This window comes from Mytilus californianus, unplaced genomic scaffold (genome assembly GCF_021869535.1).
Source record: "Mytilus californianus isolate M0D057914Y unplaced genomic scaffold, xbMytCali1.0.p SCAF_5, whole genome shotgun sequence".
Classification (NCBI taxonomy): Eukaryota; Metazoa; Mollusca; class Bivalvia; order Mytilida; family Mytilidae; genus Mytilus; species Mytilus californianus.
The window spans coordinates 57,886,291-57,912,290 of NW_026262701.1; the positions used below are offsets into that span (position 1 = coordinate 57,886,291).

The following is a 26,000-nucleotide window of genomic DNA, read 5'->3' on the forward strand; positions in this document are numbered from 1 at the left end:
AATATATATATTGTCCATTGTCAGGATAGTTTTGCTAGATCCCAACGTGTTAATCATGTTGATGTTTTTGAAAATCTTACCATAAATATATTGATCATATTGCTAATTTTATCTCTTCATTTACGTATACTAGTAAATAATTGTCCTGTGGTAATTTAAAACCGTTTTTTCTCAGTGTTCTCATCTTAATTTGTTTTTGGGTTGTTTTACTTTTTGTTGCTTCTTTAGTGTTGTCTCGTTGACATTCATGTCTCATTTGATTCACGTTTATTATCATAATTATCGTAAGATAGATGCCAGTGTACCTTAAGTTCTTATTTGCCACTCAAATGATAAAAACTCCGATTAAGAGTCTTATTATGATAAATATTTAAATTTTCTACGTCGTGCACACAAAATTATTGAGATCTGGACATGTCAAGTGTATTCAATTGAGTTAATTAATTGAGGAAATTGCAGTAAATATTTTGACATATTGCACGTCTTTCAGTAAACAAATACAAAACAAAGTCATAAACAATTACAGCACGTGCATAATGTCTAAAACAATGCATTAATAGAAAGAACATTAAGGACAAGTGATTGGCACAGACAGATAATCTGGTATACATACATATGCAGGTATTTTGATCATCGGAGAGTTTTGTTGTTACTTTGAAACGTCTTAGCTACAAGAGTTTATTTATGATATAGAAACGCCGACGGATGATGACAAACCCGTGATGAATTACCAAACTTTGCAGATGATATTTCGAAACTTATTGTGATTGTAATACTCGTGAAAAAAAAAAGATAAATACTTATTTGTACTCAGTTTCTTGTGTATTCAGTGAAAGAAAATTTACGAAACCATACAATTTAAAGGATTTGTTGTGTTTTAAAATGAGTAGACATATGCAAAAACGGAAGTCACTTCCTGAAAGAAGAAATTTCCAGGAAAAATCTTTACCAGACATTATTAGACACCATGATATGTACTTCAATGAAGAAAATGACAGTCACTCAGCTCCGAATTCGCGCTCAAATTCTTTTCGCTCTAAGACAAAACCAGAAGTAAAGGTTCTCCATGTAGATGTTGGCAATCACAGGAGGAACAGTGAACCGAGTACACCGCTTCCGACAGATTCGTTGTCAGTTCCCGGACAGGATGATAATATTTTGGTTAAAGTAAGATCATTCAAAACTACACGTAAAGGTATTGTGAGTCGCGGAGACTCCTTCAGGAGACAAAGCAGAGGAAGTATTACAAATCTTACTGCTTCAAAATCGGACAATGCTCTTTATAAGTCACAAGAACAGTCACCAACGAAGACAAAAAATGGACTCCTTGCTGCGCCATCAAAAGTGCCAGATACACCGCATAGCAATTGTTATAAAGTTGCAATTATTGGAGCGGATGGTGTAGGAAAAACTGCTCTTACTAAACAATTTCTCTCATCAGAAAGCATGTTCTTCGATGACAGCCCAGGAGGTGAGTAGATAGTTGAAAGTTCGATAAAAAAAGTTTAGTTTAAAAGGACACTATTTTCCTGCCAAGTCCCTATGTCAGAAAATCCCCATTTAAACAAAATGAAAATAGTTTGGTAGGTACAAAGTAATAAGAAATACACGTTTAAGCCGAACATAGATTGTTATCCAAGACAACTGGCCTAATTAGCATTTCCTAATCTTATGGCTTTCAATAGATTATTACGGTCAAGGCCGTTGTAATATGACAGTTTCTATGACAAGAGACCTGAACGCAGAAGCTCCAAAAATTCAAGTTAGTATACAAGGGCATGTATACTGCAGAAAGTTTAAAAACGATAAAAAATGTTTGGGATGGATAAAGACTGTTCCCCATTCCGACTACTATGCTTTATTTAATCTTGCTCATACAAAAGCAACGATATTTTTATGCACATGTCCTAAGTCAGGACCCTGTTTTTCAGTGGTTGTCGTTTGTCGGTGTGGTTCATAAGTGTTTATATAGATTAGACCGTTGATTTTCCTGTTTGAATTGTTTTACAATAGTCTTTTTGGGGCCCACTTTAATTGTTTACTTATTTATATATAGATTAAGTTTATATCGTACTCTACTCTACGTTAAAATAAAAGGGTAACTTACATAAACTGTTTCTACTACAAAAAATAAAACGTTTATTAGCATGCAAAACAGTCTGAAAAAATAAAACAAACTTGAGGGATAATTTCTCGGCCAAACAAATGCTAGGGTAAAAGGCGGGGCAGGGGTATTGCCGTAAGAGCCCTATAAATCAGCTGACAAAATAAATAAAAATACTAGTAACATATCAACTAAGCAGAAGATTATTATAATTATATATAAACTGTTGATTAACATTTTTAAAGTGATTATTTTCTACACAGATTTAAAACGAAAAAAAATCAGTTGATAAAAACATTACATAGATAATTGTGTATATGTTATGAAATTCTTATCGCGTGTGATCGTTCCGCTTTATGCAAAAATGCATGTAGAAAGAAATACCAAAGCTCATCATATTTCATACTTTTGCCAAAATATATCAATAATAATACTATATTTTATACCAGAAGCAACATTTGACAACATCTCATCCTTTATGATGTCTTAAGATGATAATTAACTAATACATTTACACAGAGTCAAAGGAAAGGCCACCATTGGGATAAATATTCAACAGTTTTAACTGAATATTCCCTGTATCAACTCTTACCATAATTATCTATGAGAATAAAGAGCAAACTGAAGTATATACATGATAAAGAAACAGCAATACAAAAAGGAAAGTAATATTGAGCTCAACATACGACCAACATGTTATTTTGACCTGTAATAAACTACGAATTCAACTGCAGTAGGTTTAAAAAGCTACATGTAGTCGTGAATACATGCCAAAACAATTTGATAGCGTTATAATTTAAAGGAAATAAAACCCAGTTTTTTTACAAGACTAATTCATTATATTTCATACATTTGTCAAAATATCATTAATTATTTAATCTTTTGTATAGAAGAGCATTATCTGACACAATCTCTTCCTCTGTGATTTCTTTAGATGATAAAACTTTCTAATGCATTTTCATAGAGTCAAAGGAAGGCAACAATTAGGATAACAATTTAGCTTGTTTTGATTTCTGAAAATGCCAGTTGTCCATGTTGGAAGTATCCACTTCTTTATCGTCACTCTTAAGGTAAATAATTGGCATTTTCCGCAAAGGGGACGGGGGCATATTTGTCCGTCATATTGAAAACTGTGCAGCAAAGGTGATTGTATGCAAACAAACGATATTTTTTCTATCATAGGTTGGGAAATGGGGTACCCCGTTATGCTCACCTTGATCCGCTTTATTTTATGTTTTAAAAGTCTTTTCACTTTTAAAAGCAACAATCAATATTTATCAAAATACCTGCATGAACTCTCAATTGTGACACAACATGACATATTAATCTAATTTGTTACAGATTAAAATACCATATTGACCGTCATGGTGAAAACTGTGCCTAGTGTAGCAAAGGTGAAATTGTTTGAAGATTTTATGCAAAAAAACGATATTTTTTCTATCAAAAGCTGGGAAATGGGGGTACGCCGTCTACGCTCACCTTGATTCGCTTTATGTTATGTTTTGAAATTCTTTTCACTTTTAAAAACAACAATCAATATTTATCAAAATACCTACATGAACTCTCAATTGTGACACAACGCGACATATTAATCTAATTTGTTCGAATAGTTTTAATTTTTATAGCTTATAACTATATACATGTACTAGATATTAATTATTTATCAACTAAAAAGCAATGAAAAAAAAATCAAAAGATTATCATACGGTCAATATGGTATTTTAATCTATAACAAATTGTATTAATGGACGGGAATATGTACCTTTTTTTAAAATTCACGGTTAACGTTATAAGACAATTTCTGTTTTTTCTAAGTTTTGCGTAAAGTCAAAACAGCCAACCAATATTTATCTAAACCTGTAATTCAGCTCGTTTGATTGCACGTATAGTATTTTTTTTACAAACAGACATTAAGTGGTTCTAGTTTTTTAATTTAAGTTTGCATATCCTTAATGGTATGTTTTTGATTGTCTGCATAGGCTACAAAACAAGAACAGCGAAGAAAATCTTCAAAAGAAAATAATTTATATCATTTTTATCAGACATTTAGATTTGAATTATCCTATGTATGTCCTAAATTTTTATTTGCTTCAAAATATACGCACTCTGGTTTTCTTAATAACGTTATTGTACAAGAAAGATTTCGGTAGGTTTGATATTAACTAATGCCCTGTGAATAGATGACAAGACTTGTTCATTGTTGTATATGCAAATCTAACATTACAATTTAAACTATAAAATAATTTAATACACTATAAATGAACAGAGAACGAACTGGACAGTAACTTAAAAAACTAAAAATCAAATGTAAAGAAGTGTGAAATTAGATATGCCTCATCATTCATTGAGGTTTACTCTGCGACCAGAAAATATCAGGAGATACACATTATAAGGGTGTACGTCTGTAGTTCTATAGTACCGTTTATGTATAAAGAGAGATGTGGGGTATGCATAAATGAGACCGTAACACTACGACAAAATTATGATAAACCCTTTCTTTTGATTTTGAAAGTTTTGTTTTCTGTTGTACAGTACTTTCCAGATTAAGGGAGGGTTGAGCATTCACATGCATGTTAAATTCCGGCACATTCTTTATCATGTAGCATAAGTCATGACGTTAATTTTCTCTTTTGAAAAGTTTGAATATTGTTAAAAAAAAAATTTCTTTTGAGGAGGATTATGAAAAAAATATTCTAGCCGGGTAAGAACCGGAAAAATAACCCTGTCAATGAAAGGATAAAATGAATATTTTAACCAAGAAAATACAGAAAATAAATTTGCACAAAAGTGAGAGCAGATATATATCCCGTCCCCCAATCTCTATCGCCTCTTTTTTATGACAAGAATAGGACTTTCTATTTTTGCCATATCGCATTTCAAATGTTGATTCTTATAAATACCTTGGGCGAATTCGATTATCAATATGGAACTATATTTAAGAGAATCTTACAGATGCCAAAGAGTTGTACTTTTCACACAATTATCTGCTTTGTTATTTCGAATCCAAGTAAAATGTATTGCTTTTATCAGAACTGTAAATGAGTGTGGAGGTATTTAACACTTTACATGATTATTTCTGTCACACCTTTGTCTTTCTTGTTTGGTCCTTTATGATATTAGAGTATAGCTTGTCGATCGCTCCTTCTGATTAGAACCATACTTTTAAAGGTAATTTTCATCTTTCAATGATCTTTGAGGTTCTATTATTATTATTTTCACATGTCATCAAGTGTTTTCTTCTTATTAACCGTATTATTATCTCAGTCATGTTTGATGTCATAACAAAACTTTCTACATAGTATAGCAGACAGAGTTGAAAGTTACCTTTGATATTAAAACACCAGAATCTTTTTTTAATCTTAAAAGTTTGCTAAATGAATCAAATACCATTATCTAGGAAAAAAAGGGATAACATTATGCTGTTTCTTTTAGCTGTGATACTTTACACTACAGATAAATATGTTTCCACATTTGTTTGCTACAAGCAGTTCAGTATTTTGTTTATTGAAGTAAAGTGCTTTTGGTTCCTTCATGCCATCATCAGCACTTAGAAGTTTTTTAAACTTCTTACCGTCCGGCGACAATGCAAACACAGCATCTGATTCTGTGGCTGCTACGAAAATATTTCCGAATAAATCAGTGCAAATATTTCGTGGTCCTTTTATTTCATCAAATTTTGCTCTCCAAATTTCTTCTCCGTCCATATCTAGGCAATACAAATAGTGTTCCGTATAATCACTGTAAAAAAGTTTATTTTCCCAAAGATGAATATATGCTAAAAACTTATTTAAGATTTATTGTCTTGAAAGGTTTTTCGCCCTATTTGGCTAAGGTAATCCCTTCTCCTCTTATAGCCATGGCCAATATGTTATCATAACATGAAAGCCCGTAAATATTGCCATCAGCTATTTCAGAAATACGGGTACAATCTTCTAAATCTAAATTTCAGCAACCTTATCAATATTTAAAGAAGCAATTAATTTCTGATTCATCAATGCAAGACCAAATGGACAACGATCCATTACTTTCATTTCAATGAATTGTCCATCTGCATCAAATAAAAACAAATAACATAAAGTTTCTTTTTCATTGGCAACTGCAAGAACAATTTTACCGTCTGATAATTGTATCATACTGCGAGTATTTCTTGTTCCAAACATAAATCTCGGTATTCCTCTTTTGATGTTACAAATAGTCATACTATTGTAACTGGCTTCATTCGAAGAGAACATTTGGGCTGTTGACTTTGGTTTAATAGAATTAATAACCGTTGGTTTCACATTTAATTTAATGGTTCCCATAGAAGAAATCGTTGTCACTAGCTTCATTTCCTCAGCCACAATAAGTTCAATAGCCTTCTCTTGAAAGCATGACTCCTCCGTGTTGGATTTTAAGTTTGTCTCTTCAGCTGCAAGACAGTCATTCAAGTGTTTAAGACCCAAGTATATTTGCTCCTCGTTTCCGTAATTCTCGGTTTCTGAAATTCCTTTCTCCTGATCTTGTAATTTCGACAACTGATCTTCCATTTTACTCTCAGCACTTTTACAACTTTCTGTCTCTGACACTACAAGTTCGTTTATTTCGTTAACAAGTTTGGCTTCGATATCAGTTAAATGTTTATTAGTTTTATCTTTAACTCGTGCTACTTCTGCACACACTAAAACACGTTGTTGTTTCAAATGTTCAATATTAGCCCGTCGATTTTGTTTCATCTCATCAGCGTACACTTTCATATCCAATATCCTCCTCTTAGTGCTTGTAAGGTATTCGGAGTCTTTGATACCGTTTACGGTTTTACTAAGTAAAGTTATACCTGGACATAGAAAATGTTTAGTTGCAATGCATTCAGTGCAACAAGGATCCTGATGCGTTCCACAATATAACTCGAGCGGTTCCTCATGTAAAGAGCATGTTTTACTTAAAGTACGAAGAAATTCTGGAAATTTTCTGTAAGACTCGATTGGCAAAGTATGGTGCTGTTTTGATAATTTGGAAACTCTGTGGTACTCAGAACAGTCTATGCACAATCCTTCTTCGCAAACAGAGCACCATATGTAAGCATTATTAGAAAGATTTCTCGATTCACAGAGATCACAAACAATTTCTGTTGTCTCTGACATTTTAATCTGAAAATAGTAAATGTTATAACATATGAGTTAAAAAAAACCGAATGTTTTACAATCCAATAAAATGAAGAACATATAAAAAAAAATACTTAAGTGTGAAAATTAATAATATGTGTCAATATTTGTTTTAATCAAAATCGTACTCATTTTATTAAACATATGCATAAAAGCAGCAACTCTTTATTGAATAAGTAGTGATAGAAAAGGCAAACTCTTGATAGTATATCGTATCACAAAAATGGTAACTTCATCATTGAAAATCGAAGTCAAATTTTTGTTCTCAACAGACCTTCACCTTCGATTTCAAACTGTCAGGAAAACAATAACTTAGCACTAGCTGCATCTTTGGTATTTTTAAAATTTTTCAGTTAATGGGCATCAGCTGTATAGCAGAATTCGAAGTTAAACTAGTTACTTGTCATTCTTCTTTAGAAACCCTTGTACGATCAATGTACATAATTTAAATCAAGGAACAGGTCGGCGAAATGAGGAGTATGTTCCAATAGGAAAGCCGACAATCGGCTGGTAATTTGATAAGAAATTTGTGAAGCATTTGACTGACACAGAAAAATGACTTTGTTTGTAGCTACACTTATGTATTTTTAAGTATCCAGTGGTGATGAAGACGATTTAATAATTCATCTTTGATTTTCCGTACATATTGTATTGTATTAAATTAGGCCGTTAGTTTGAACTTTCCAGGTTTGAAATGTTTCACATTTTGTCATGTCGGGGCCTTTTATAGCTGACTATACAGTATTGAGTTTGCTCATTGTTGAAGGCCTAATGACGACCTATAATTGCTTATAGCCACGTCATTTTAACTCTATCTAGTTGTCTTATTGGCAAGCACACTACATCCCCTTATTATTTTATAAATGATCCTAACATGACCTATGGTAATCGAGGTTTCTTAATTAGTACACAGGGAAATATCGCTCATATCGATATCACGTGAATTTAAATTCTTGGGAATCTCACCTGAAATTCACGAGAATTTCACCTCAAAAGAGCTTATATACGTGAAACTCAAGTTCATATGAGTTTCACGTGAATTTCACACGAAAACCACATGATTTTTTTCACGTAAAATTCACGTGAATTGTTAAAATAAAGTAGTTCAAATAACATCTAACTTTTCACATTTTATTATAATCATGAAAAATACGATTTTTTTTTTGTAAAGTTCACGTGAAAAATTTCACGTGTGATTCATGTGAATCTCAATTCAGGTGAAATTCACATGAAAAGTTTCACGTGAGTTTCATGTATAAGCTCGTTCGAGGTGAATCTTACGTGAATTTCATGTGAGATTCACGTGAGCTCATTTTTTCTGTGTAAGTGATATAAAACTTTGTTTCCGATTTATTGATTTAGACCCACGATATTTCGAACATTATCATTAATGTTTGGTGTAATCCGTTGCTCTTAAGAAAAATTATGTTCGGTTTTTAGTCATATCGTTAATGGTTTATTAATCTGGTTAAAAATAAGTACCTTTATTGTCTTTGATACTATAATTATAGAAAATTCAAATATAGCGGACAGAAGAATCAAATAGTTTCAAAAGTAAATAATATAGTTTAAATCATCGCCCAAATATTACCAATTCACGTTTATATTATATATTTACCATGTTTACCTTTTAGCCACCCATATTAAAAAAATATCAATACAATCGTGTAACAATGCAAACAAAAATTAAATTGATGAAGTTTACGGTAACTCTCGTTAACTGTATACTTATTTCATCATGTTATATACAAAGAACCATTGAAAAACATCATGCATATCCATAGTCTATTAGAATTTACTTACACTTTTTGTTATAACACGATCAATGTCATGATAAAAACATGGCTATAATTAGGACAAGGAAGAAATATGTGTGGCTGTGCAGTCGAGTGTGCAGTTTATCATTTTTTTATAAAACGTATCTGTTGAGTTCAAATTGCACGAGTCTATTCTGATTGTTAACAAGTCATGTCACTTGGGACCTTGATGTTTATGTGGATTCCTTCTTGGATATCTTAATTCTTCGTATTTAATATTTTTACCACAATGTGCATGGTTTACCTATAATGCTTTGAACGTATATCTTTAGAAGGTTAACATAATGAAAAATTATTTAGTAACATATAATAGCAAAACAATACATGACATTTGCTCATTGTTGAAGGCCGTACAGTGACCTATAGCTGTTATTTTCTGTGTCATTTGGTCTCTTGTGGAGAGTTGTCTCATTGGCAATCATACCACATCTTCTTATTTTTATGTGTCAATATGTGTAGTTTGAGATGAAACATATATAATGCATATAAAAAAGAGGTGGAATATGCAAAGGGACAATCAAAACTTGTAAGTCGAAGAACAACGAAAACGTCATGGCAATGATAAAAAACCAAAATACGGAAAACGACGAAAAGACAAACAAGTCCACAAAATCTACATAGAAAAGAAAGACTGAACAACGTGAACCACACCAAAAATCAAGGCTGGTACAGGATTGGGGAAATGTTTGCCAACCCGCCAACCTGTTCGCCAAGTTCGCCAACATACTCACATTAGAATGTTGGCAAAGATCCCGAACTTGTCGAATATTGATGTGTTCGGAATGCTGGCTAAGTTGGCAAACTTGGCTAACCAGACTCATATTCAAAATGTTGGCGAAGTTGCCGAACTTGGAGAACATTGATGGGAGTTCGAAAAAGTAACGAAGTCGACGAACAGTACATAAATATTTATTATGTTGGCGAAGTTGGCGAACAGTACATAAATATAAATATTTTTGGCGAAAATTGCGAACAGTACTTTAAAAATATTATCAATGTTGGTGAAGTTGGCAGCAGTACATAACTATAAATAATGTTGGCGAACTTGGCGAACAGTATTGATTTCGTTAAAGTTGGCAAAGTTGGCAAAAATAACAAACTTTAACATTTCTTAAAAAGCGGGGATGATCTCAGGTTGATCCGGTAGGGTAAGCAGATGCTGTAAAAACAGTAAAAAGTAAATATAGAGTCAAACTCCCATAACTATCATGGCGCGATTATGAAATAAAATTAACCTTTTTGGTTACCCGAAACATACTCCATTTATATGTTATTGCGTATTCAAATATAAAAAACTGTAAGACACGGATCTTAATACGCTTAGATCCATATTTCTTATGTAAAACATTGAACGATTTCAAATTTCTCTACAACAGGGCACTACGGCTTCCTTCGCCAATAAAAACTGACCGCCACGAAAACACCAATCAATCAATTAATCAATACTGTCTGTGCCAACGACAATCGAGTGCATGAAAGAAACTGTGGAAATAGAGCAGATCCAATTATGGATTATACATGTAATTTTAAGGCCACCTAACTGGACCGTAAGGGCAATGTGAACATATGCAATCAATTAATATTTTTGGTAAACTTTTACAAAAAATGTTGTAAGACTTCGCAATAATGATGCATCACGGTCATATCCTGAACAAAAGATCCTCATTTTGGCCGTCACAGATAACAATAAAACAATAATTGAGGCAAACAATGTAATTTTGGGCTTAGCCTTGTATCTGAAAACATTGAGCAGTCAGAACAAACCTGACAGTGTGAAAATGATCAGAAAAATCGGACAACCCACTTTAGAGTTATAATTGACTGGAATTATCAATTTTTAGCCAATTTAGCAGTTATTGCACTTAATTGAAAAGCCACCTTAATAACGATTTTTACCATTTGTTTTATGTCAGTGTTTTTGTCGAAAACTATAAAAGAGAGATAGAAACTGTAATCAGTTATAATTATCAACAAAATAAGCGAAATACGATCTACAACATGATTTAAATTGACAATCAACTCATATTTGCATTTAATGACGATTTACACGCACTTTTTAAATTATTTTTTTGCTGATTTCGCGAAAAGTATGATTGTTAGTGAGAAACTGTCCACAGCACAAGTGGTCAGCAAGATAAGATCTATCAATAAGTCAATATTAAATTTGATTTTTGTATTCAAGGGCACCATTAATGCATTAATGTAAATGTCCATTTGAATCATGAAACTGATTTTAAAGTTATGATTTTTACAATCAATTTAAACTTTCAGTTTCCATTATTGGAACTGAAGACTGCAAATGAAGAAATTTCCACGTTTGTTCGCCACTATTAACTCTGAATTAAGTTGATTAAAGTAAATTGCTTTTGGTTCACTCATCCCATCGTCCTGTCCAAGAAGTTTCATAAACTTGCTGCCATCTGCTGATATGACATATACTGCATTCGATTCGGTTGCAGCAACGAATATATTTCCAGACTCATCAGTGCAAATATTTCTAGGGCCTTTTATTTCTTCAAAAGTCGATTTCCAAAGTTCTTCACCATTTAAATCTAAACAGTACAAGTAGTTATCGTTATAGTCAGTGTAAAATAATTTATTTTTGCATAGATGTATGTATGCAAGATGACTGTTTATAATTGTTGTTATTGTTTTTATTGGGGTTCCTTCTTTATCAGCCAATACAATGCCTTTCCCCCTAACAGCAATAGCTAGTGTGTCACCATCACACGATAGACCATAAATACTGCCTTTTAAAACTGTGGAACCCAATGAAAAGGTTTTGGAGTCTAAAGTTGCAAGTATTTTTGCTTTGTTAGAAGAAACTAAGAGCTTATTGTTTATCCAAGAGATACCAAAAGGACATGAAATGTGTTTTTTCCTCGTTATAATACTGCCGTTGGAATCAAACACATCAATGTACCCCTTGCTTTCGTTCTCATCAGCAATTGCAAGCACAATCCTACCATCTGGCAACTGAATCAGGCTACGAATGTTAACAACCTCATCTTCGTAAAACCGATGAAAAGTTGGCCCTTTTTTAATGCTAGTTACTTTTATTTCTAAAGAATTTATGACACTTGAAGAAAACATCTGTGCGGTCACTTGTTTTGTCTCGATATATAATACAGGATTAGGTTTGTTACTGAGTTTGATATTTCCCATACAGAAAATATTCCTGAAAATTTTCATTTCTTCAGTCAAAACTAAATCAATGTGTTTCTCCTGAAAATCATCTTGTTTTGTATTCAATTTTAACTCTTGTTCTTCAGTAAGAAGACAATTTTTCAAGTATGTCATACCTAAAAACACATGCTCTTCATTTCCATAATTTTCAATTTTTGAAATACTTTTTTCGAGGTCAACAATTTTCGACAATTGACCTTCTAATATTTCTTCTGCTTTTTTACATTTCTTTGATTCTGACGCTACAGTTTCTAACAATTCTTTCTGAATTTTGGCTTCGATGATATCTAACTGCTTGTTGACAGTGTCTCTATATCTTGTTATTTCCTCACAAATCGAGAAACGTTGTTGCTGCAGACGATCGATGTTTGCATGCCGATTTTGTTTCATTTCTTCCATGCTTGTTTTTAAGCCTCTAATCTGTCTCTTTGTACCCGAAATATATTCAGACTCTTTTATTCCTTTAACTGTTTGGCTGAGCAGAGTTACACCAATACACTTTGTATGTTGAAATGCTATGCATTCAGCACAACCAGGCTCCTGGTGTGTTCCACAATACAAGACAAGTGGTTCTCCGTGCAGGAGACATGTTTTACTTAAAGTACGAAAAAACTCTGGCAGATCTTGGTAGTTCTGTATTGGTAAAGTGCTATGTTGTCGTGACGATTTTGAAACTTTATGATACTCGGAGCATTCTGTGCACAACCCTTCTTCACAAACAGAGCACCATAAAAGAGCATTATTACTTAGATTTCTTGATTCACACGGACCACATCTGAATTCAGATTGCTCTGCCATTACACTCTGAAAACAGTGGAAGTATACATTATCAATTTAAATAAAAATGAGACAAAATTAATGTTGAAGCAACTATAAACTGACTTAACATTTATATTGCCATTTTTGTTTTAAAAAGCTGGTGATTTTAAATGTTACAGTAGCTTGATACATGTAGAAGCCTTTCTGCTTTAATCAGTCATGACAACTAGAGTTATTACAAATATAAAACAAGATAGATTAGTACTTTTGACGGTAGCTTTGTAAAATAAAAAGTACCATTTGGTGTTGCCCACGGTAACATGATTGCGATGACATATATATATATATATATATATATGTAGAACTCGGAGGTGCGATGGGGACGCTGAAGTGCGATGGTCACGCTGAAGTGCGATGGTCTACGCCGAAGTGTGATGGTCCGTTCGCTGATATGCGATGGTCTATTTGACGCATGTAAAATTTACAGATGTGCAATTATTATGACAAGTACATGTAGATTTCTTTGATAGTTAGCAAAGGAATTTGCATTCATTATTGTATATGTCTGTCCTTAATTACAGTTGCATACCAAATGAGAGATCGTCCTCTTTGATTTTCTACATGTGGACATAATTCTGCATTAACAATTTATCTTTACTTTGTTCCTCTCATGAGTTCCTCATTTACCGTAATATAATATAATACGGAGAGTCTGTCTGCGGACCTGTATGTATTTACAGAATTTCACGCTCCATCGTACGTAAATAGGACCTTTTGTAGATTTGGAAAAAAAAAATCGCTACAAAAGGTTAACTTTCCCCTATCACCAATCCTCCCCATTTCTATAATATAAAAAAGATGTGGTATGATTGCCAATGAGACAACTCTCCACAAGAGACCAAATGACACAGAAATTAACAACTATAGGTCACCGTACGGCCTTCAACAATGAGCAAAGCCCATACCGCACAGTCAGCTATAAAAGACCCGGAAATGACAATGTAAAACAATTCAAACGAGAAAACTAACGGCCTAATTTATGTACAAAAAATGAACGAAAAACAAATATGTAACACATAAACAAACGACAACCACTGAATTACAGGCTCCTGACTTGGGACAGGCACATACATACAGAATGTGGCGGGGTTAAACATGTTAGCGAGATCCCAACCCTCCCCCTAACCTGGGACAGTGGTGTAACAGTACAACATAAGAACGAACGATAAAAATCAGTTGAAAGAGGCTTTACTCATCAGATGGATAAAAATACAAATACTACAAATACAACGGTGGACGTGGCCGGGTACGTGTACACCCAAACAACAAAAAGACACTAAGTACAGATCTGATAGTACTCGCAGTTACTGATAGCTACATTGTAGTTCAACGCCACTAACAACTAATAAAAAAAATCATGCATCTAAGACTAAATTATCAATCCGTACACATCCAACATCCAATGGATTTAGTGTAAAGACGTCATAAACAGTCAGAGAAAAACATGACCTTGTGCAATGCCAAGATACAGGTATCGACAGATTGTAGATCCATAAATGTGTATATGTATATAACAATAATATTTAGTTTGCTTTTAATTTACTGATGACAAAATCAATATTAGTACCAATAAAAATATAAGCCCATTTTCAACTTAAAAACCTGGAAAACTGCTCTTAACATACAAATTGACTTCAACATCGACATGAAAAGTATTGCAAATATAGTTTGTGTTGACCATCGCACCTTGGCGTAGCTATCAACAAGATAGCGTCACAATGCCACCATCGCACTTCAGCGTGATCAAAAACGCACTTCATTGTCAACCCATCGTACCTCAGCGTGACCAACGTGGTTCGGAGTACCATCTCTGTTCAGAGTCCTACATATATATGGACGTTTTTCAATAAAAGTGCGATTTTTAGACCTAAAAAATGGAAAAATCAACTTGTCTAAAATTTTATTTCAGGAGTTATTTTGAATATCTCTATTATAGACCTGTTTATAAATGAAAAGTGCAATCTTAAATACTCTTCAAAATGATTTTTTGTCTTCATAATTTATATACTGTTTCGTAGTTAACATCAACCCTATTCTATGTTGATGAAAATATATTTAACATTACATGAAACTAACCCTTGTTATTTGTTTTGCACGAATATAATTGAAAAAAGAGTAAAAAACGACTGCATGGTAGTGGTAGTGTCCACTACGAAACGTTTTTCTCCCAAACTTGTTACGTAGTGGACATATTCAAATGTTTTATTTTTTTCCCACAATCCCTATATTGCAATAGTAACAAAAAAGATTCTTTTCATCAAACCACATGCTATGCTGTACACTGATATTTTTTTCATAATTTTAAAACCAGATACGGAAGGATATTTCACCCGTTTCTTAGTGGACATAAGAAAAAATACGGTATCACTCTGGTCCATTCGATGTGCTCAATTTTTTTTGCCAACAATTTAACTGCCGTTATAAAAGCATCACTTCTGTTGTAAGACCCTAATGTTTATATCCAGTCCATTTCTTGCAAACATAGATTATATAAAACTGTTTATTCGCAAAATTTAATGACTTCGTTTCGTAGTGGACATTTTGTCAGGGACACACCTGCTAAAATTAAAAATCCTTTGTCAAAAACTGTTTATTAAAATATGTTGGCTCTAAACATACTTTTGAATAATTATATAACTTATTAACATACACTATAATAAATATATTAATTCTACCGATCACCCCGCGCGGAAGTCGTCAAGAACACAGTATTATTTTATTGAGGGGTTAACTTCACTCGATACACGTAATCGTTATTAGTCTTAACTTCAAGGTTAATCAAGCAAATTTATTAAACAATGATTTTATACGATTTTTTTTTTCCTAAAAATTACACAGGGCTTATAAGGGTCTTATCTCTGATCTTATTTCTGTATCCACAATTATGATTCTACGTATTTCACCTGTATCTGTTTGGACAATTCCATGGACGATTCCATACACCATTATGCTTAAGGGGTTTTCATATGTCGTGTCAAGATAATGTATACTATTTACCGTTGTCTGCGACAAATAAATATTTTTTTCTGATAAAGTCACTATTCTAAAAACCAATATCAATATAGTTAACATTTATATTTTATCTAACTGTGTACATTAATCAGGATGTTAATGACAACATACACCTAAAATTCTTTTTGGTTTATCCCGTTTAACACATGGCATTTCCGCGGGAAATCTTCCATTGAGATCATAATTTAATGGACGTAAATTTCGATTAATATTAAGTAAAAATAACATTTATTTCTACCTTTTTTTACAATATTTTAGAGTATGAATGATATAGGGACATGCCATTTTGGTTATTTTGAACCATTCAGGAATCAATATCTTATTAATCCCTCCAAAAATAGTATGTTTCTTTGCTTTAAAATGTTAAATCTAATTAAATGTACTGACTGCACAAAAAATTGCTTGTAAAGATCAAAAACATTTTTTTAAAAGTGGCTGGGACAAGAAATCACATTTTTATTGAAAAACGCCCTTATACAAATTTATAAGCTGTCGGCAATTTGGAAAATTACTCAAAGTTCAAAACTCATTCAAATCGTAATTCATGTATTTGATATATATTCTCTTTTAGGCGTTGAACTTCTGGTAATTGACGAAGGTCACAAACCTTAGTACACCGATGTGCTTGTGAACAGGACCATGACTTGAGTCCCCATTAGTTCCTCTCGATCGTCCATAACATATATAATTATTTGTTTTTTTCCCCAGTAATTGTAATTTTTTGTGGCAACTTGGGCATGTTTACTAACAATGTGCCACTCGATCTTCACTTCGCTCTAAGGTCTTGGAAAAAGGGATATTTATAACTAATGATCGAAGACGAGGGACTATGATGGTGCTCAAGACAGTGTCCTGCCCTCAACAACCTGTTCTTAAATATTGACAAAAACAAAATCATCTCCAGAACGGAAATTAAAATATGGGAATCAACTCAAAACTAGGTAAGATGTGGAAATGGTATAAAAATAGAAACCAGGACAACCTGAATATTCAGTGCAAACAATTATGACAAATATACTCAAACGTCTGTGGATGAAACAAATTCAAAGAGGTTATATTTACCTGTGTAAGCTACGATCCCGTATTTCTATTAAAGTCATGAGTATGTGTGTAGATTAACTGCGGCTCTGGCTCAAAAAACTTTTAATCAGTTGTCTTTCAAACCAAGCAAACAAGGAAGTAAATTATTTGGTTTGACTAAAACTAGGAGACGTTAATCATGCATCGTTAGTGACAACGAAATGCGACAAGTCACTAAATTTTGTAAATTAAAATAAATATGATCAACTATGATGAAAATCCCCGTAAACATGGTAAATTCTTCAAAATTAAATCTTTTTAGCTTTTATAGTAATGAAATTCTGATGAAAATTAGTATAATTAAAAGGTGAGTAAACAAAGAGATCTAATCGATAGTATATATAGGACGTTTGTATTTATATTCAAGGGGCACAAACGGGGGACCAATTTGATTAAAACACAAACCGTGTTTTCAAGTTTGGACACATGATCTGTTACAGTATTTTAATTAGATTGTCTGGGAACATAATGGTATTCCTTAGCATGGTTGTCATTGATTTATGTTTAATGTTGGGTTTTTCGTTTGAATTGTTTCTCATTTTGTCATTTGGTGGCCTTTTATAGGCTTTATAGTTGACTATACCGTATGATTTTGTTCATTTTTTAAGGCAAATCGGTGACACTATATGTATTGCTTACATCCTTGCCATTTGGACTCGGGACTCTGGTTATAGATAAATGAATAAAAATTTGAAACTTTGGTTAAGAATGTAAGATTCTGTCTTAAAACCAAAATTACCGTCAATAAGTTGCAATTATATAATGGCAGTATGGAAAATATATATAAAGAAGTCTTTGTGTTCAGGGAAAATATATTACTATCCTTAGATATTTCTAATTAGTTTTTACAGTTTTATACAAAAAAATAATATTAAACTTTATTAAAAACAAATTGGATAAAAAGATTTTCAAACATACCCAACTATATCAGTCCTATTCAGGACCGATAACTCTGTCGATACATATTGTCGGGTATACAATGTTGTTGAAATCAGTGCAATTGTATTATATGTCTCTGTTGAAATGTATACAATAACAAATTTTTTTACACAAGTTTAACTAAAGAATTAAAACAAGAGGTATATTCAAAAAGAAAGTTAAAAAAATATGAGAAAAATAGTGAATGCTGTGCAAATTTTTAATGAGATATATATAGTCGGTGGAGTGACACCATATTAAATAAAATTTGAAAAAAATGTGGAGATCTTTAAGATGACCATATGTCATGATGAATATTAACACTTTTGGTATTTTTCAGACCGTGTATTCACTTGATTGACTGTAACAAAAAACTATTGCCATCGTTGTCCATCCATCTTCGTAAACTATTTTCCATCGGATTCTCCTCATTGAAACATCTAGGGCACCTGGCAACAAAATTGAGAATATTTGAATGATTTGTTAATTTCAAAAATTGCAAAAAATTATGCCCCCTTCAACATGGCGGGCGTTTCTATAAATATAACATGGATGTACAAATGTTATCTGATGTTGACGTCCGTGTACATAAACGGCTATTATACGTGTCAGATGCGGATCAAGGATTATGCAAGAGGGGTAAGGGGCTTAAACAAGACAACGTTAGAAGTAGAACATGTAAAAAGTCTATGCATTAACCTTATATGTATCTCCATAAAGGGGTGGGGGCTCTTAATCTGCCTCGGCATGTGTGATTGTCTTACTTGCTGGTAATAGCGTTTTACAAGCAATGTGATTGCTTATGAATCAATAATAGCATAGGATATGCACAGCGCTATGTGAACAATAGACATCTATATATTTATAACTGCACCGTCGACGATCAGCTCAATAGTTGCTGAAAAAAAAACACTCCCTTACCCAAATTGGTTTGCTTATGAAGCTATGCTTCCCTTGTATAAGTAGACTAATAACGATCCCCCAATTAGCTTCACAAGAAGAATACTTAAGATAGAAAGACGGTTTCCCGTGCTAGTGGCATCGTGTTCTATCTCATTTTTTACAGCGGCAAAAATGAAAGAAAAACCCAGTTACACATAGAAATTGTAACCTTAAAATTTGACACAAGTGCAAGACGTACTATAAAACAAGGAAAATACATCAAATAACACTCTTTAAAATAATCAGCGGGCACATTAAAACAATAATGGAAAAACAATACATGACAAAATAATATAATTTAGGGGCCAGCTGAAGGACGCCTCCGGGTGCGGGAATTTTCTCGCTGCATTGAAGACCCATTGGTGGCCTTCGGCTGTTGTCTGCTCTATGGTCGGGTTGTTGTCTCGTTGGCACATTCCCCATTTCCATTCTCAATTTTATAGAACTGCGATCCGATGATTGATACAGATGTACCATATTATCTATGACATATAAAGAATAGTTTGCATTGCTTTGAAAATTTAGCATAGTAACATGAATTATTATATGAGTAATCTTGCTGAAAATCATGCTTAAAACTCGTATGTTTTTCAAGTTTATTTTGTCTTAAGTTTAATAACAAAAAGAGCAATTAAAACCTCCAAAGAATATCATATATGTTTATCGTTTGCCTGTCACAAGTCAGGACCCTGTTATTCAGTGGTTGTCGTTTGTTGCTGTATATCATATTTGGTTTTTGTTTAATTGTTTTGTAGATAAATCAGGCCGTTAGTTTTCTCGTTCGAATTGTTTTACATTTGTCATGTCGGGACCTTTGATAGCTTGCTATGCGGTATTGGTTTTGCTCATTGTTGAGGACCTTACAGTGACCTATAGTTGTTAATTTCTACGTCATTTGAACTCTGGTAGAGATTTTTATCATTGGCATTCATACCACATCTTCTTTTTTTTTTTATTCAAAACATTATATAAAGATTTAGTGACTAAAATGGGTTGAATTAGCAAATTCATAGCAAGTGGAAAACAGTTAACAAAATCATGATAATGTCGATAATACCTTCGAAGACAGAATTTCATGGGCAACACGCTACAACCTATTTTATAGAAAATAAGATCATATAAGTCTTTTGGAAAAGAAGAATTAGACACAAGACATCAACATATTAACTTCATATCAATCAAAGAATGATGTCATCTGAACATATTATATTCAGTGCGGAAAAACTGAAATGGATAGCAGGCTACATTCTCTAATAAAGGCAATGACGTCATTTACTTTCCTCATATCACCTCGCATGTGAATGAAAGGCCTTCAGTGAGTTACTTAACTCATAGATCAAGATGAAGACGACCCTTCATTATTATTGATATTCACTGTCTATAACAGTTATACACGTTCTTCACGGATGTTGACGATGCAAATCTTTACAGAAAACATCTGATGAAGATAGCCTACAAGTACTGTCATTTTTATACCCAGTGGTGGATCCAGGGCACCCCTATGATCGACAATTTTTTTTAAATCTCACGTTTTTCACGATACTACTAGTAGTATGTACAAATTTTTATTGCAAAATCGTCCAAATTTTGTTTTGCATCACTTTGCATCGCTACGCTCGACGATATATATTCAATTGTCGGATATTACGCCCCTTTTAAAAATCCTTGATCAGCCCCTCTACACCGACAGTAGATGTGGGGTATACGTTAATGAGACTGTAACCCTACGACCAAAGTTTATTGTAACCAAAGACATCTCCAGGTTAACATAATGTCTTCTACAACAAAAATGTTTACTTCACGCAACGCCAATGTAAATAATTAAAAGACATACTTCGGAACATAAGTCAACAACAGATTAAAAGCAGATATTTGAGTCTGGTAAATATGTTTTTTCATATCTAGATTTCAGTAACTGTGAGTACTTTTAGGTTTTCACTTTGTGTCTTTTGTCCTTCTTCTATTTTTTATTTATGTTTGTGTGCATCTGATGTCTAGACCCTTTCAACTTGTTTTAACCGTTTTGTTTTCTGTTGTACAGCACTTTTCTAGGTAAGGGGAGCGCCGTCCGTCTATGGTCTCTTTGTTTTGGCCGGAATATAATAAGGCTTTTTTTTAATGCCAAATCGCATTCCAAAGGTTTCTTCTTTAAAATACCTAAGGCGACGTCGATTAATAATATGACACTATATTTAGGAGGATCATATACAGATGCCAAAGAGTTATACTTTTCACATTAATATATGTTTTGTTCTTTCGAATTATTAGAACTGTCAGTGAGTGTGATGATAAGAAAAACAAAATGTATCGGCGATAAATAATCATTTATTTTCTCTAGGAGGTAGCTAAAAAAATACACGATTATTCCTGTCAATTTATAATTCCTTAATTTCTTATTCGATTCCTTCTGATATTTAGAGTCTTACGCTCTCTCCATCTGAGCAGAACCATGTTTTAAGGGTAACTTTCATCTTTCAATGATCTTGGAAGTTTCTTTCATTATTATTTTTACAACATGTCATCAAGTGTTCTCTTCTAATTAACCGTATTATTTCGAGTTATCTTCATGTTGGATTTTTATCAAAACTTTCTATATATTATATCTTCTGCAGTGTATGAAGCAAAGTTTATCGTAATCTTTGTTAAGTAAAACAACGGAACTCTTTTCTTTTTAGAAATGTAAAGTTTGCTCAAAGATTCAAATTCTATTATCTGGAAAACTGGATAACAGTATGATAATTATGTTTAGCTGTGATACTTAACCCTGCAGATAAATATACTTCCACAATTGTTTGCTACAAGCAGCTCAGTGTTTTGTTTATTGAAATAAAGTGCTTTTGGTTCCTTCATGCCATCATCAGCACTTAGAAGTTTCTTAAACTTCTTACCGTCTGGCGACACTGCAAAAACAGCATCTGATTCGGCAGCTGCTACGAAAATATTTCCATATGAATCAGTACAGATATTTCGTGGTCCTTTTATTTCATCAAATTTTGCTCTCCAAATTTCTTCTCCATCCATATCGAGACAGTACAAATAGTGTTCCGTAAAATCACTGTAAAAGAGTTTATTTTTCCAAAGATGAATATATGCAAGAGAACGATATTTAACATTTATTGTCTTGAAAGGTTTTTCATCCTCTTTGGCTAAGGTAATCCCCTCTCCATTTATAGCCATGGCCAATATGTTATCATAACATGAAAGCCCGTAAATATTTCCATCAGCTATTTCAGAAATTCGGGTAAAATCTTCTAAATCTAAATTTTCAGCAACCTTACCAATATTGAAAGAAGCAATTAATTTCTGATTCATCAATGCAAGACCAAATGGACACTGAAAACTAAATTTTCTTTCAACGCAATGTCCATCTGCATCAAATACATAAAAATACCCGAATGTTTCTGCTTCATTAGCGGCTGCGAGGACTATTCTACCGTCTGTTAATTGAACCAGGCTACACGTATTTCTTGTTCCTTCAATACAATCCGATCCAGCAGTACCTCGTTTGATGTTACTTATTGTCATACTGCTGTAACTGGCTTCATTCGGAGAGGACATTTGAGCTGTTGAATTTGGTTCAATAGAACTAATAACCGTTGGTTTCACATTTAATTTGATGGTTCCCATAGAGGAAATCGTTGTTAATAACTTCATTTCCTCAGCCACAATCAGTTCAATAGACTTCTCTTGAAAGCATGATTCCTCCATGCAGGATTTTAACGTTGTCTCTTCAGTTGCAAGACAGTCAGTCAAGTGTTTCAGACCCAGGTATATTTGCTCCTCGTTTCCGTAACTCTCAGTTTCTGAAATTCCTTTCTCCAGATCTTGTATTTTCGACAACCGATCTTCCATTTTACTTTCAGCATTTTTACAACTTTCTGTCTCTGACATTACAAGTTCATTTATTTCGTTGACAAGTTTGGCTTCGATTTCAGTTAAATGTTTATTAGTTTCATCTTTAAATCGTGCTACTTCTGCACAAACTAAAACACCTTGTTTTTCTAAACGTTCTATATTTGCCCGACGGTTTTGTTTCATCTCTTCAGCGTGAAATTTCACACCTGCAATCCTTCTTTTAGTGCTGGCGAGGTATTCGGAGTCTCTGATACCTTTTACGCTTTTACTAAGCAAAGTGGTACCTGGACATAGAGAATGTTTAGTTGCAATGCATTCTGTGCAACAAGGTTCCTGGTGCGTTCCACAATATAACTCAAGCGGTTCGTCATGTACTAAGCATGTTTTACTTAAAGTACGTATACATTCTGGGAGTTTTCTGTAAGAATCTATTGACAAAGTTTCGTGCTGTTTTGATAATTTGGAAACTCTGTGGTACTCAGAACAGTCAGTGCACAATCCTTCTTCGCAAACAGAGCACCATATGTAAGCACTTTTAGAAAGATTTCTTGATTCACAGAGATCACAAACAATTCTTGTTGTCTCTGCCATTTTAATCTGAAAATAGTAAATGTAAAAAAACGACTTCTCAATCATTTAAGAGAAAAACATATTTAAAAAAAAACCACACAAAGTATACGTGCGTGAAAAGTAAATAAGTGTGTCAATATTCGTCCGATTTAATGAATTCATGTAAAATTAACCTATTACTAACATCTCCACTTCCTGTTTTAATGTTGTTTGAAGCGAGAAAGACAGTAGCACTTTTTTCACGCTAATCAGGTGTTAAGCCTTCTCAAACATTCGAATCCAACCGCACGTGCATTATTTGTTCTCAATACTCCTTCATTCTATAATAGCCATTGCTACATTTATTAAGCGGCTATAAAGGATTTATACATCCATTTTTTTAATTCAAATCATACAATTTTTATTTGAAATTGGGAGGTATTTAGTTCTATTGGTAATCAAACAATAACTTTGACCGTTTTTAATATTTGGCTTCAATTCAGATAAGTGTATTTTGTAAACGAAACAATTTTATGTCGAAAATATACCCTACAGAAATTATGCGCAATCTTTCATTTCCTTGTTGAAGTTAGTACGCGTCTGTACTGTGCAATTGTTTTATTGTGTGTTTTCAGTTTTGCTAATGTGCTTTGTCTATATGCCTTTTTGTGTTTCTTTGTTTCATATGACGTGGCTCTGTACTAATACATCCCGTCATTGTGTTATTGTGCTATGGTAAATTTTTATATTCTTGTCTTTCATTTTTGCTAATGTGCGTTGTCTATATGCCTTTTTGTGTTTCTTTGTTCCATATATGTTTGTTTTTATAGTGATTAAGATTATAACACAATGTTAACTGCTGTACCCCTATTTTTGACATTTTTCCTATTATGTCTGTTTGTTTTGTTCACACATCGTTGTCAATGTAATGTAATTCTGTGCGACTGTCGTACAAGTGAGAGGTTTAGCTAGCTATAAAACCAGGTTTAATTTACCATTTTCTACATAAGAAAATGCCTGTACCAAGTCAGGAATATGACAGTTGTTATTCATACGTTTGATGTGTTTGAGCTTTTGATTTTGCCATTTGATTACGGACTTTCCGCTTTGAATTTTCCTCAGAGTTCGGTATTTTTTTTATTTTACTTTTTACTTTTACGATGCTAATGATTGTTGGTCAATGTTGTTTTGCTTAATATCCAGTGGCAAATATGTCATGCATGTTCAGGAAAGAACAAATAAATAATAAATACAATAGCTAGGTCCTGTAATAGGGGGCTGACCGGGATGATAGGCGGGAAATTTGAAATACCACTAGACAATGAGGATATATTGGATAGTGAGAGAAATTTAACATTGAAACAGGCCACCTACGGACCCAAAACAGTTGTTGCAAGGGTTCTTAACGTGCAGAGAGCTTGTTAACTTTGACGACGTAATGATCAAAATAAGTAAGGGATTCAATTATTGGAAAGCCGACTTACTGTTAAATAATGCCCAACTAACATAAAAAACATCAACAAAGGGGAAAAAAGCATGCATCTCGATGAGTTCAGTTATAGCAAACGTTATTTTAGAATCAGATCTAGAGTGGATTTTACAAAGTTTATTAAATAAATGAAAACAACACGCTATAAATTTTATGCGTCCGCTTTCTGGATTTATCTTCATCAGGAACGCTCAAAGCCGAATATTTTAAGGACCGAAAACGTTGAATAGCTATAAACCAAAAAGGGACCTAAAAAATAGCCAAATCCATCTGAGGCCAACTTTGCCTGAGGGAGTTGAAACCTTTGTATCTGTATAATTTCAAACTTTATAAACGGGCAATTTTAAATAGTTAGTTATAAATCATGTCAGTACCGAAGTACTGACTACTGAGCTGATGATACCCTCGGGGACTGATAGTCCACCAGCAGAGGTATCGACTCAGTGTATAAATTAATGTGTTATTGCTTGAACTGATCGTTGGAGACCTTTACAAGTTTTAAGAATCGATTTCTTATCTTAGTCTACATGGCCCATTAAGTAGGCAGTTTAACAGTTATTATTGAAACCCAAGCAGTATTAATTGCCGATAGAAAAAAGTAAAATAACAAAAATACCGAACTCCAAGGAATATTCAAAACGGAAAGTCCTTTATCAAATGGCAAAATCAAAAGCTGAAACACATCAAACGAATGGAAAACAACTGTCATATTCCTGACTTGGCACAGGCATTTCCTTATGTAGAAAATGGTGGATTAAACCTGGTTTTATAGAAGAGATACTTATAATGTATTTTTTGGTGGAAATTCCAAGTGAACATAAAACTACCTATGCTAATCGAGGATTTTCTATAACTAAAAGTGATATAATCAAGTAAAATTTAAACTTTTTCGTCATAATTCATGGATCATTAAATGTTGGTTTAATCCGCTTTTATGTAGACATTTTATATTTTTATATGGTATTAAGTTATATCTTAAATGGTTCACATAATAATTATCTAAAGAAACTGCTTTCATTTAGGCTCAAATCAGAGAAATATAGAACACGAATATTCTGAAATTTGTTCATATAAATTATAAAGTTTAT

The 26,000-nt window shown here is 33.1% G+C and overlaps 2 protein-coding genes across 2 annotated transcripts in view; one reads left to right on the forward strand and one right to left on the reverse strand.

The window, feature by feature from the left end:
• Positions 1 to 368: 368 nt before the first annotated feature.
• The window catches only part of LOC127702966 (GTP-binding protein Rit1-like), a 37,158-nt gene continuing 11,526 nt past the window's right edge, over positions 369 to 26,000 (forward strand). Inside the window, exon 1 of the mRNA XM_052207321.1 lies at positions 369 to 1,471. Coding sequence (XP_052063281.1) covers positions 883 to 1,471 — 589 coding nt within the window. The 5' untranslated portion in view covers positions 369 to 882. The remainder of the gene's footprint in view (positions 1,472 to 26,000) is intronic.
• LOC127702965 (uncharacterized) lies at positions 11,009 to 17,257 on the reverse strand. Its single transcript, XM_052207320.1, has 2 exons — positions 17,142 to 17,257; positions 11,009 to 13,052 (listed from the first exon to the last, which is right to left on the reverse strand). Exon 2 carries the CDS (start codon positions 13,044 to 13,046, stop codon positions 11,340 to 11,342), a length of 1,707 nt encoding a protein of 568 aa, XP_052063280.1. The 5' UTR covers positions 13,047 to 13,052; positions 17,142 to 17,257; the 3' UTR covers positions 11,009 to 11,339.

Excerpts from the sequence above, each read along its gene's own strand:
- LOC127702965 (XM_052207320.1), bottom strand. The coding sequence starts at position 13,046 with ATGGCAGAGCAATCTGAATTCAGATGTGGTCCGTGTGAATCAAGAAAT.